General features: G+C 41.6%; 1 protein-coding gene across 4 annotated transcripts in view; it reads left to right on the top strand.

Moving 5' to 3' along the window:
- Positions 1–1,921: 1,921 nt before the first annotated feature.
- DNAAF11 (dynein axonemal assembly factor 11) overlaps positions 1,922–12,269 on the top strand; it is a 95,174-nt gene continuing 84,826 nt past the window's right edge. For 2 of the 4 annotated variants that reach the window (XR_012416645.1, XM_065519639.2), the window contains exon 1: positions 1,922–2,207. Coding sequence is in view for 2 of the 4 variants with exons in the window: in XM_065519639.2 (XP_065375711.1) it covers positions 1,988–2,207 (220 nt within the window). In the remaining 2 variants the exon portion in view is untranslated. Of the gene's footprint in view, positions 2,559–12,269 lie in introns of all 4 variants that reach the window. The other 2 variants (XM_065519640.2, XM_073999470.1) reach the window with 2 other exon arrangements.

Genomic DNA, 12,269 nt, shown 5'->3' with positions numbered 1-12,269 from the left:
AACTGGAGCCTCAACTTTGTTCCGCAGAGCACTTCCCAGTGTTTCCCAGGCTTCAGTCCTCAACCTTGGCCCAAATAAAACTCTCTACCTATATTAATTTTACCTCAGTTTCTTTTTTTAGGTCAACAATGAGTAGGTCTGAGAATGAGGATAGAAGCTTAGAGCCAACATATCAAACACCTGGGTTGCAATTGCTCTTGAGAACTATCTACGGTCTGGAGTGGCTCCCTTTGTCTCCTGATCCAGAGGCTGAGATCCTTTATTTTTATTATTTTTAAAAATTTTTGTTAAGAGACATAGTTTCTTTGTGTCACCCAAGCTAGAGAGCAATGGCACAATCCTAGTTCACTGCAAGCTGAGATCCTTTATAGTAGGCCTGACCTCATGGCTCTGTCAGCTTAGAAACTAACCTTTCTACCCAGTAGCAGCTTCCTTCCAGAAGCTAGATCCTTTTTAGCCTTGATGAACCCCTTGTTGTTAAAATGCACAATTCAAGCCCAGGTGTATCTGCTAAACTTGCCTGCTGCTCATAGCATTTTATCTCCCTTGTGAGTAATCAGACATCAGTACTCAGAACTGTCAGTGGCACAGCCACGGATGTTTACCCATATTGTCATCTTCATGTGGAAATAGAGAAGTTTTAGCTTTCGAAGGTGAAGTCTGATGCCACACAGTAATAAATCCGTGTATTTAATCTATGTTTCCAATGCCAGAGCTAATACTGTTCACCTCACACTAACCTGCTTTCAGAAAAATAATAGTGGATGTCAGGCAAGTTTATAGTTTGAGTGCCTTTTGGCCTCCTTGGAAATCCAAATATTTCACTCCTTAGAAATCCAAATATTCAGGGAAATAGTGCCTGAAATCCCACTCTTCCAGTTCAATTCCTTTGGCCTGGCATTTAAGGCCCCCATTACCCCCGATCTAAACTCTCATTCTTACTGTTTGAAGATCTCTTCTATCTAGCTCTCTTTATTGTCAAACTAATGTGTCTGCTTCCCCCCATCACCTCACTCTGTTAGACTTTCCTGCCTCTCTGTCCAAGTTCATGAACTTGTCTCTACCTGGCAAACTCTAATAATTGCCAGCTGTAAATGCTTAACAGCTATTTGCTAGAAAAATTAATTTCTTTGCACTCAGCATTGCTCTAGGAATCTTCTTTTAAAATGCAAACATAATACACATATCAAGATAAGAAGCACGCACTCCATACTGTTTACGACGACTTTTGGAGAAGGGTCTGGGGAAACGTGAGGGGAGTGTGGGGCTGTAGGAGATATACTTCCTACATTTTACAATTAAGAGACTGGAGAATAGGGAAATTGATGGAGGGGGTAATGGGTGGCGTTTATGGAAAACTTGTTAGCCGGAAATGGGTGTTGGGGAGTGACTTTAAAAAACTGGACTATGACAATGACAACGAACCTTTATAGTGAGCCTGTTGATTTTATAGTGTCCTTCCTTCGTTCAAATTATCTAAAGCTTCACAGTGATCCTCTTAGGTTATTACTTCTCATCTTACAGATGTGGAAACTGAGGAGAAGTAAGTGTAAGGTCACGCCGCTGGTAGAGTAGAGGGCGAAATCCAGATCTCCTGGCTCTGGAAGCTTGAAATCAAACACAAAAAGGAAAAAGTCAAAGGCGGTCTGGAAGGCACAGGAAAGAGGAGCGTCCTGATTCTTTGTTCAGTCTGGACCAGTGGGAGAGGGAAGCAGTCTGTGGCAAGTCGGAGGTGGGACGAGGACGAAGACTGGGTTTGGGTTGGAGAGCCCCTGTCTGCTGAGACCCTTCTACTGCAGTCTCCTCCGCTTGCTCCGCGGAGCTCAGGAAACGCGGCGTGTCTTGGCCCCGCGCGGCCGCCGTAGAGTCCCCGTTGCCATGGCTCCCGAATTCCAATGGGGACGCGCTGAGGAGGGGAGGTGAAGGGTGAAAAGCGTCCTTCGGGGTCCGGGTCCGGCTTGCGGGGCCAGCGAACTGGAGAGGCGCCATGGGCTGGAGTAAGCCCCCCTCCACCTTCCGTCCTCGGTCGTTCCCCTTGTGGACATCGTCCCGGGTCCCGTGGGATCCTTGTCGCCGGCACCAGCCCCGCGCTGTCGGTTCCCCGGCGCCTGGGCGGACCCCAACCCCACCCGGCCCTCCGCCCCGCAGCCCCGGCTGCGCTAGGTCCTCTGCAGACTGGCCGGGCAGCCTGGCCTTTTCCAGCTCAGGTTCCTAATCTGTAAAATGGGCGGGGCCGTGGGAAGCAGAGGAAGAGGCAGAAAGGCACTGGACTCCAGGAAAGGGGGTCGGGGAAGGTGCAGGGTATTTGGCGTTAGACACACCGGGTTCCGGCCAAGCGGCTCCTGACTCGCTGTGAACGTGGGCCAGTTACTGTCTCCAAGCCGCAATCTTCGGACTCATTCCGGAAGGCAGTGTAGCCTAGCGGTGGAGGGTCCCGACTCTGGAGCCAGGGTTGAAGTCCTCCCTCTTCCTGTGACTTTGAGCGAGTGACTTCACCCCTTGGGCCTCAGCTTCTTCATCTCCAAAATAAAGGCAATCATAGTACTGTTTTAGACACAGTAAGTGTTATAAACGTGTTTTGTTGTTGTTGTTATTTTTGTTTGAGACGGAGTCTTGCTCTGTCGCCAGGCTGGAGTGCAGCGGCGCGATCTCAGCTCACTGCAGCTTCCGCCTCCCAGGTTCAAGCAATTCTCCTGCCTCAGCCTCCTGAGTAGCTGGGATTACAGGCGTGCGCCACCACGCCAGGCTAATTTTTGTATTTTTAGTAGAGACGGGGTTTCGCCATATTGGCCAGGCTGGTCTCGAACTCCTGACCTCAGGTGATCCACCCGCCTCGGCCTCCCAAAGTGCTGGGATTACAGGCGTGAGCCACCGCGCCCGGTCGTAAACGTGTTTCTTAAAAAATATACTAACAGACTGCAAGGTGATGCGGGTAAGTTATGTTGGATGAACCATTTTGATATCAACAACGTTTTTGAGCTCCCCATATGGCAGTTTTGTACAGCTCCACCTAAACGATCACTTATCATTGTAAAAATGTCATAATTAACTTCTTTTTAAATCAAGAGACTGCTCCAGATGATGGGCTTTCTGACCCGGAAAACCTGACAGCCTGCAAGTGGGAGGGGCGGGGTGGGGGGAGTGATTTGTAGATGTTAGAACTCCTTTCCTAAACCAGCTGCTGATAGTTCTTCCTCTCTTCTCAGGGCTGTTTCCCCATGCCCTGGTGTCACCCTAGTTGTTGTTGTTGTTGTTTTTTCCTTCTTCTTCTCATTAGCTTTTTTATGTCGTGAATTTTCCTTTGCCGCCTTTCTCTGAGTCGTGTCCACTTTGACTTGTTAAATCATTAACTTCTCAGACTTGCATTGGAGTGTTTACCTTGAGTCAGGTATTGAATGCAGGAAACAGTGAGGAAGGAGACAGATGTAGGCCTGCCCTCCTGGGGAGAGAGAAGACAAACACAAGCTTGGTGGTTACAGCCGGGAGAGAGAGGGGTGCCTGCACCCTGAGGGCATGGGTGGGTGGAGGCTTCTTTGAGGAAGTGGTGCTGTCTGGAAGGGAAACAGGAAGGCACAGTGAATTGCCCAAAGGTGAGAAAGAGCAGGGCTTCTTGGTGGCTAATTGTCACTGACAGGAACTGGTGTGAGACAGAAAGGAGGAGTGGAGGGCAAAGAGAGAAGCAAGGCCTGACAGGTGGGCAGGGATCGGCTTATACAGGTTTTGTACTTAAGATTTAGAAATTTATCAAAAGAGCCACAGGGAAACCAAAAGGTTTTGTTCACGGGCATGGCTTGGCCCTGTAGGAGACTGAGTGGGAGACAGTAGTCTGAACTGAGGTCATGGCAGCAGGACAGATGACAAGCACTCCTCCAATGAGTAGCTCTGATGTGCCAGGCTTGGTTAACATGCTTTACCTTCATTCTCCTGTTTGATCTTCCCAGCAGCCTTTTAAGGCAGGGAAGGATTACTGACATCACCATTTCTGAGGTGAGGCACAGAGAGTAAATCCCATAGTAACTGTCAGCGCTGGGAACAGAACCCATGAAGATTTCCTCTGGGTCCTGCATTACACTGCACTGCCTCCCACAGGACTGAGGCTAAGGGGACAGATTTGAAAGATGTGGGTGGAGAAAGTGGTCCTCTCTTGCTGTGCCACAAACCCTTTTTACGTGTTCTCTCTCTCCCGTGCTTCCCAATAAATGGCCTTCTGCCTCTTGCCAACATCTCCTGACTGCTCCTGTGTGCCCTTTTTTCCACTGCCTTTCCTGTATTTTCCAGAAAAATATGCAGGGATGTTATTAGTACAGGTTTTAGAGAGACCATGCTCAAAATATCATCTAGTGTACCTGTTCATTTTAGAGATGAGAAGGGGAACATTGATCCAACCAATGTCACATCCCGTCAGTCAGGAGAGATGTTGGACCTAGGATACGAGCTTCCCGGCTTTCACTGCTCTTTCCACAATTCTCAGCTTCCTACAGCTGAAGGAGAAATTTGGGCTCTGAGAAAGGATGATAATAATAGCTCACTCACACTTATTGAGCTGCTTATTGCCTTCTAGTCAGTATTCTGAAAGTTTCTGTGTGTGTGTACTCATTGAATTCTCACAAAAATCTTTTGAGGTAGTCACTAGTATCATCGTATCCACCTTGCAGATGAGGAATCTGGAGCACAAAGAGGTTAAGCAGGGTGCCCAGTGCCGCACAGTAAGTGGTATATCTGGGATGGTAAGCAGAGCCCGCACTCTTGTATATGGTTGCTATATTGTCTCTTAGGAGTAAGAGACGGGTGAGAAAAAGAGAGGTCATGGTGCAAATTCTCATGTAAAGTGGAAGAGGCCACTATTTTTGGTGTTCGTGTCTGCTCAGGAGGACCAATACTGAGCCTGGGGATGGTGGCGAGAGGAAAATGAATTAGGTCCTCTCTGTGCATTTAATCTGGTGTGTATTGTGATTTAGAGAAGATCTAGGGTCTTTGTTTTTAAATTTTATATGATCGAATGCATTTTGTATTACTGTGACACCTTTGTCATCTATGGATCTTCTTTGGTGAAATGACTTCAGGTATTTTGCCCATTTTATACATTGATTTGTTTTCTTATCATTGAGCTTTAAGAGTCCTCTATATATTCTGGATATAAGGTATCAGATATATGATTTGCAAATATTTTCTCCCCATCTATGGCTTACATTTTCCTTCTCTTAATTATTTTGAAAGAAGTTTTAAATTTTGAGGTTTAATTTATTATTTTATAGATCTTGCTTTTGGTGTCATATCCAAGAAATCTTTGCTAAGTTTACATAGATTTTTCTCTTTTTTTCCTAGAAATTTTATAAATTTTGGTTTTACACTATTCCATCATTCATTTGACTCAATTTTTGTATATGTGAGATGTAGATTAAATTGTTGTTGGGGTGTGTGTGTGTGTGTGTGTGTGTGTTTAATGTGGAAATCCAGTAGTACCAGCAACACTTGTTGAGGACTATGCTCTCTCCATTGAATTGAACCTTTGGATAAACCAGTAGCATGAATATGTGTGTTCTGGACTTTCTTTTCTGATTTATTGATTTATTTGTCTTCCTTTGTGCCAATTTCACACTCTCTTGATTACTGGAGCTTTGTAATAAGTAGTCTTGAAATCCAGTAGTGTTTTTCCTCTAAATTTTTTTATCTATCAAAGTTGTTTTAGGTATTCAGATCCTTTGCATTTCTCTATGAATTTGAGTAGTATCTTGCCAATTTGTACAAAAATAAGTCTCCTGGGATTTTGACCTGGATTGTGTGAAATCGGTAGCTCAATTTGGGGAGAATGAGCATCTTAACAATATTGAATCTTCTGACCCAAAAACAAGGGATATATCTCCATTTATTTAGATCTTACAAAATGTCTACAATATTTTTGAAGTTTTCAATAGACAGACTTTGCACATATTTTTCTGATTTATCTCTAAGTACTTCATATTTTTGATGGCATTGTAAATGGTTAATATATAGAAGTATACTTGATTCTTTCATATAGATCTTATATTCTGCAATCTTGCCAAACTTTCCTATTCAAGTAGCTTTTTATGTGAATTCCATTTGATGTTCTCTGTAAACAGTCATATCATCTGCAAATAGAAATAATTCTACTTCTCTACCATATAAATGCCTTTTTTTCCCTTGCCTATTGCTAGAACCTTCAGTATAATGTTGAAGAGGAGAGAATGGATTTCCTGGCCTTTTTTTCTGATTCTTAGGGGAAAAGTCTTTCTCCACTCGATATAATATTGCTTATAGGTCTTTTATGGATGCTCCTTATCAAGTTGAGTTCCTTTTTATTTCTGGTTTTCCGAGTTGTTGTCTTTTTAAAATCAGGAATGGATGGTGGATTTTGTCAACTGCTGTTTTGCATCTCCTGACATTATCACTTTGTTAGTTTATTAATATTGTATGTCACATGGATTTCTGAGCATTATATCAACCTTGTATACATTGGATAATCCCCCCCTTAGTTATAATGTATAATCTTTGTATTACATTATTGAATTGGATTTGCTAAATTTTTTGCCTAGGATTTTTACATATGTGTTCATGAGGTACATGGGTCTGTAGTTTTCTTTTCTTGTAATGCATTTGATTGGTTGTAATTCTGGCCTTACAGAATATAACGGGAAGTATTTTTCCTTTTCTATTTTCTACAAGAGTTTGTGTATATGGGGTATTATTTTCCCCTAAGTTCTTGGTAGAAGTAGTCAAATGAGACATCTGTGCCATAGTTTTATTTGTGGAAAGAAAGGTGTTTAACTACATATCCAGTAGATACAGGGCTGTTCAGCTCATCTATATATTCTTGAGTGAGTTTTTGTAAGTTGTGTCTTTTAAGGGATTCACCCATTTAATTTAAGTTCTTAAATTTATTGGCATAAAGTTACTTATATTTTTTATCATTTTAATATCTGTAGAATACATATGCTGTCACCTCTCTCACTCCTAATATTGTCAATTTGTGTATTCTCTCTTTTTTGCTGATAAGTCTGACTAAAAGTTTACCAATTTTATTTTCTTAAAGAGCCAGCTTTGATCTTTATTGATTTTTCTCTGTTTTTTCCTGCTTTTCATTTCATTGATTTCTGTTATAATCTTCATAATTTACTTTCTTCTGCTTATTTTGGATTTTATTTGTTCTTTTTCTAGATCCTTAAAGTGGAAGCCAATATTCGATACCTTTCTTTATTCCTACTATAAGTATTTAATGCTATACATTTACCAGTAAGTAATGTTTTAGCTGTATCCCGCAAATTTTGATATGTTGCTTTTTTGTGTGTAATTTTTAATTCTGTTCAAAATACTTTCTAATTTTCCTTTTTATTTCCTTATGCCCAAGTTTAAAAAATTACTTTTGTATGGTTTGTATAGATTTTTAGTTATTTTGGGCTAGAGGGTAAACCCTGTTTTATTACTCTATTATGTCCAGAACCTGATGTCACTGCTAATCTTATGATGAAGTACTGGTCCTAGCCCTCAGCTTTCTCTGTCCTCTGGTTTCAGGAAATGAAAACCTCTTCATAGTGCTCCCAATGCAGTCCTCTGGTTTTACACTTCCTCTGTCAGCCTTTCCTGATTAGTTGTGTTTAGCAGCAGCCTTTATACAATACAATATAATTGTTCTTTAAGTTAGAGTTTCTCTCACATTTCTCTAACACCTGACATGTTACACTTACTAGTACATTCCCTTCTACTTGTATCCTATCTCTGTTCAACACCAGGGCAAGTCTTTACAACTGCATATCTGCCTTGGGCCAGGCACTATCTATGTTCTGCCTACCAGGAATAACAGTGTCCTTGCCACTCAGGCAACCTGTAATCTGACTCTGAAATCCTATCTTCGTTAGCATCTGCTTTCATGCACCACTTCTGGTATCAACTCTTCCAGGTTGGGCTCTTCAGGAAGCTGAAATCTAGGTGGGAATTAGCATGCAGGAGGTTTATTAGGGAGCATTGTTAGGGTGGGTAGGAAAGAAATCAAAATTGAGCAGAGGGAGAAGTTGGGCTGTGATGCATCTAACAAAGACCTTAGGAAACCAACCAGGAGATCTGAACTTGGAATGAACCTTCTGACTTGCCCAAGTTGGGGTGAAGAACTGGGTCTTTACAGCCCCTACATTAACCAGTCATTGAATTTGGGCTTTCCCGGGAAAGGAAAGGGCATGACCTTGGTTGAACAATCTCTTCAGCTGAGGCAGCTCAGGAAGAAGGTGGGCAGCCGAGGGCTGTCTGTCAATAAAGCCCCCAGCAGCTAGAGGAATTAATCCTTCAGTTTTGAGGAGGGACCTGAGAAGTGCATCATGTCATCCACGATGGCCTGAGATGCTCTTTCCTGGTTTATCTAACAAACATCTACTCCCATTTCAAGATTCAGCTCAGGGCCGGGCACAGTGGCTCATGCCTGTAATCCCAGGACTTTGGGGGGCCGAGGTGGGTGGAACACGAGCTCAAGAGATCGACACCATCGTGGCTCGATCTCTATTAAGAGACCCCGTTTCTATTAAAAATACAAAAAAAAAAAAAAAAAATTAGCTGGGCATGGTGGCGGGTGCCTGTAGTCCCAGCTACTCGGGAGGCTGAGGCAGGAGAATGGTGTGAACCTGGGAGGCGGAGCTTGCTTTTAGTGAGCCGAGATCGCGCCGCTGCACTCCAGCCTGGGCGACAGAGCGAGACTCCGTCTCAAAAAAAAAAAAAAAAAAAAAAAAAAAAAAAAAAAAAAAAAAAAAAGATTCAGCTCAGACTCCTCCTCCATGAAGCTTCTTCTGACCTCCCTTTTCTCAGTAGCACCGATCACTCTCCTGCGCACTCATCATACTTTCTATGTGGTTCTCTCAGTGCCCCATAGCACTTAGTGCTTCTGAGTAGCACACTCTACTAAGTAGTCCCTAAAGATATCACTAGACTGGGGTGCCAAATGGCTATTGCCGCAAATTATGATGAGCCTGGGTCAGCAAGAAAAGACAGGCAAGTGTACAATCCTGCTTTTAAGAGTTTCCATTGAAAACGGTTAAAAAATGTTTTAAATGCTGCAAGAGGTGACCTTCACCCGTCTGTAACCCTTCATTCTATTAAATCTCAATTTTATGTACATATCTGATAGGTCTTTTAAGATGTCTGAAAATGCTACAAAATCTTCAATAAATACATATTGGTTGATTTTATTCTAATCTAGCAGGGAAAAAGAGTTGCTTACAAAACATGATGTAAAGCCTGAAGGAATGAACACTAAATTATTGGCTTTGGGAGTTTTTAGAACTTTGCTCAATGTAATGAAAAACTTTAGAAGCAAACACAGCAGGATAGCCTCCAGTGTCCCAGAAACCTCCTCAGTGTGCCCTCTGTCCCTGCTCCCTGCAAAGTCATTTTACTGATACACCCTCAAATTTTGGAGAACCCATTCATATTAACGAATTGGAAAGAAACTTAGGTGAGCTGGATGTGTTTTGTTAAACCCTTGGATCCCTTCACTGCATCTTTTAGTGAGGGGAGTATGTATCTGTGGTTGAAGCTGTCAATATCCTTCATCAAGTACTTATTTCTCCAGTCATGCAGGTATTGGTTAGCACTCACCCGTCTGCATCTTATATTTTGCTATTTGAAATTTCCTAAAATAAGGAAGTGAAAGCAGTATGTTTTATATTGTGCCTTGGCATGTTTTTCTTCCATACCACATAATAGGTACTATAATACCATTTCTCTTGAAATAGTCTTATGATAGCATATTAATGTTTCCAAAGCATTTTATTATTTATTTATTTACATACTTATAGAAGGAAGGGAACTAACATTTATTGACCAATGACTGTATACCAGGCACTGTGCTAAGGGCTTTACTTAATTATTTAATCCTCAAAAAAATTTTAAGAAATAATTACTAACATTATCTCCAGTTTACAGATGAGAAAACTGAAAATAGATGAACAGTTTTGCCCAAATCTATGTATCATAAACAGGTAGAGAATGGTGGGGCAAAGATTTGACATCATCTTTTCATGACAACTCTACACACCGCATCCCTTAGGTTACGTTCCGGTTCTAAATTATAGCACAAGTTCATTCTAAGTCCTTAGCTCTCCAGGGCTCTTTACCGTGGACTCAGACTTGCCTGGCTTTTTTATATTTCCCGATTCCTTCAATGCTTTGCTCCAGCCATAATGAATGCCACATAATTTACAGAATCCTCTATGGCCTCTCTTCTTCTGAGCTTGCTTCTTGGAATTGTCTTTTATCTGCCCCATTCTCTTGAATAATCTTACTCATCCTCCATGTCTCAGCTGAAGATAGGGGGCTTTCCATCTTCTCTGAAGACTGGATTAGAAGCTCTGGGTATCCCAGACCATCTACATGACCCCAGTGGTATGCACACCATACTTCTTGTCTGCCTGTTCTACCAGGCAACCTCCATGAAAGTAAGGACTGTCTGCCATTGTGTCTACAACATCATTACTGAAGGTATGTTCACTATATTCTTGCTGCAAAGTGAATGAAGATACCCTTGCTCCCTGGCCTTTGCACTGTGCTGTTTCTTCTGCTCCACTCTCTTCCTTTTTTCTGGTTAATTCTCATGTGTGCTGTGTATCTCTGTCAACATTCCCTGCTTCTGAAGCTGCAGCTGGGTTGGGTGCTCCTCCTAGGTGTTTCACAGTATCCAGCTCTTCTCTCAAGCTCATCATTCATCTTGCACTGTTGTCACTGCCTCTTACTAATTCTGGACTGAAAATTCCTCGAGGACAGAGTTTATATCTTTTTTTTATTTAACTTTTTAATTTTGTTTTCATTTGACACATTATTGTACATATTTATGGGATACATTGTGTTGTTTCCATACATATACTGTATAGTAATCAGATCAGGGTAATTAGCATATCCATTATCTAAAACATTTATCATTTCTTTGTGTTGGAAACTTTCAATATAGTCCTTCTAGCTATTCTAAACTGTGTATTATTGTTTTTAATTTTATATTCAGAGGATACATGTGCAGGTTTGTTACATGGGTATATTGGATGATGCTGGGGTCTGAGCTTCAAGTGAACCCCTCACCCAAATAGTGAACATAGTACCCAGTAGGTCATTTTTCAACCCTTCCCTCCCCTCCTTCCCCCATTTTGGAATCCCTAGTGTCTATTGTTTCCATCTTTATGTCCTTGTGTACCCACTGTTTAGCTCCCACTTGTAAGTGAGAACATGCGGTATTTGATTTTCTGTTTGTGCATGAATTCACTTAGGATAATGACCTCCAGCTGTATCCATGTTGCTGCCAAGGACATGTTTTTTTTTCTTTTTATGGCTGCATAGTATTCCATGGTGTATGTGTACCAGATTTTCTCTATCCAATCCGCTGTTGATGGGGACTTGGGTTGAATACATGACTCTGATATTGTGAATAGTGCTGCAGTAGCACATGAGTACAGGTGTCTTTGTGATTGAATGATTGATTTTCCTTTGGGTAGATACCCAGTAGTGAGATTGTTGGGTTGAATGTTCATTCTGTTTTTAATTCTTTGAGAAATCTCCATTCTGTTTTCCATAGGGGTTGAACTGATTTGCATTCCCACCAACAGAGTATAAGTGTTCCCTTTTCTCTGGATCCTTGCCAACATCTATTATTTTATGACTTTCATAATAATAGCCATTCTGACTGGTGTGAGATGGTATCTCATTGTAGTTTTAATTTGCATCTCTCTGATGACTAGTGATGTGGAGCTTTTTTTTATGTTTGTTGGGCACTTGTATGTCTTCCCAAAGCATTTTTAAATCTCTAGAATAATCTCACGTAAGTGCAGTGCTATATTATTTGGAGTAGAAATTTCTAAAGGCGAATAATGCTCCTTGGACTTAAAGAATGTTTGCTCTAAATTAGATAGTCTATAAAACTGAAAATGCTTTCCTGTTCAAAAGCATGAAACACTATAATCTCCATGCACCATGTAGATATCTTTATACATTTCTTCTTGGGAGCTCTGGTTTTTGTTCTGATGTTTGCCATTACAGGTGAAGCAGCATTGTGTAACAACAATTTCCTCCGTGCTATAAAACGGTAAGCCACATGGCGGTTTGCTTGTGATAGGAGAGTTTAGAAAAGGTCCACTGGGAAATTCCAGATCTTCACAGTTCTATCCTCCTCTGTGATTCTCCATTTTCTTTTAATGTATCCTAATTGTATATAATCATTGCTGTCCAGGCAAACGTCTCTGTTGTGCCTCTTCTTTCCTTTGTGTGTGTGTGTAATTTAGTTATTC

This window comes from Macaca fascicularis, chromosome 8, assembly GCF_037993035.2.
Source record: "Macaca fascicularis isolate 582-1 chromosome 8, T2T-MFA8v1.1".
NCBI classification, from domain to species: Eukaryota; Metazoa; Chordata; class Mammalia; order Primates; family Cercopithecidae; genus Macaca; species Macaca fascicularis.
Note: the sequence above shows the minus strand (reverse complement) of the source record. Positions and strands in the feature narration are given on the sequence as shown.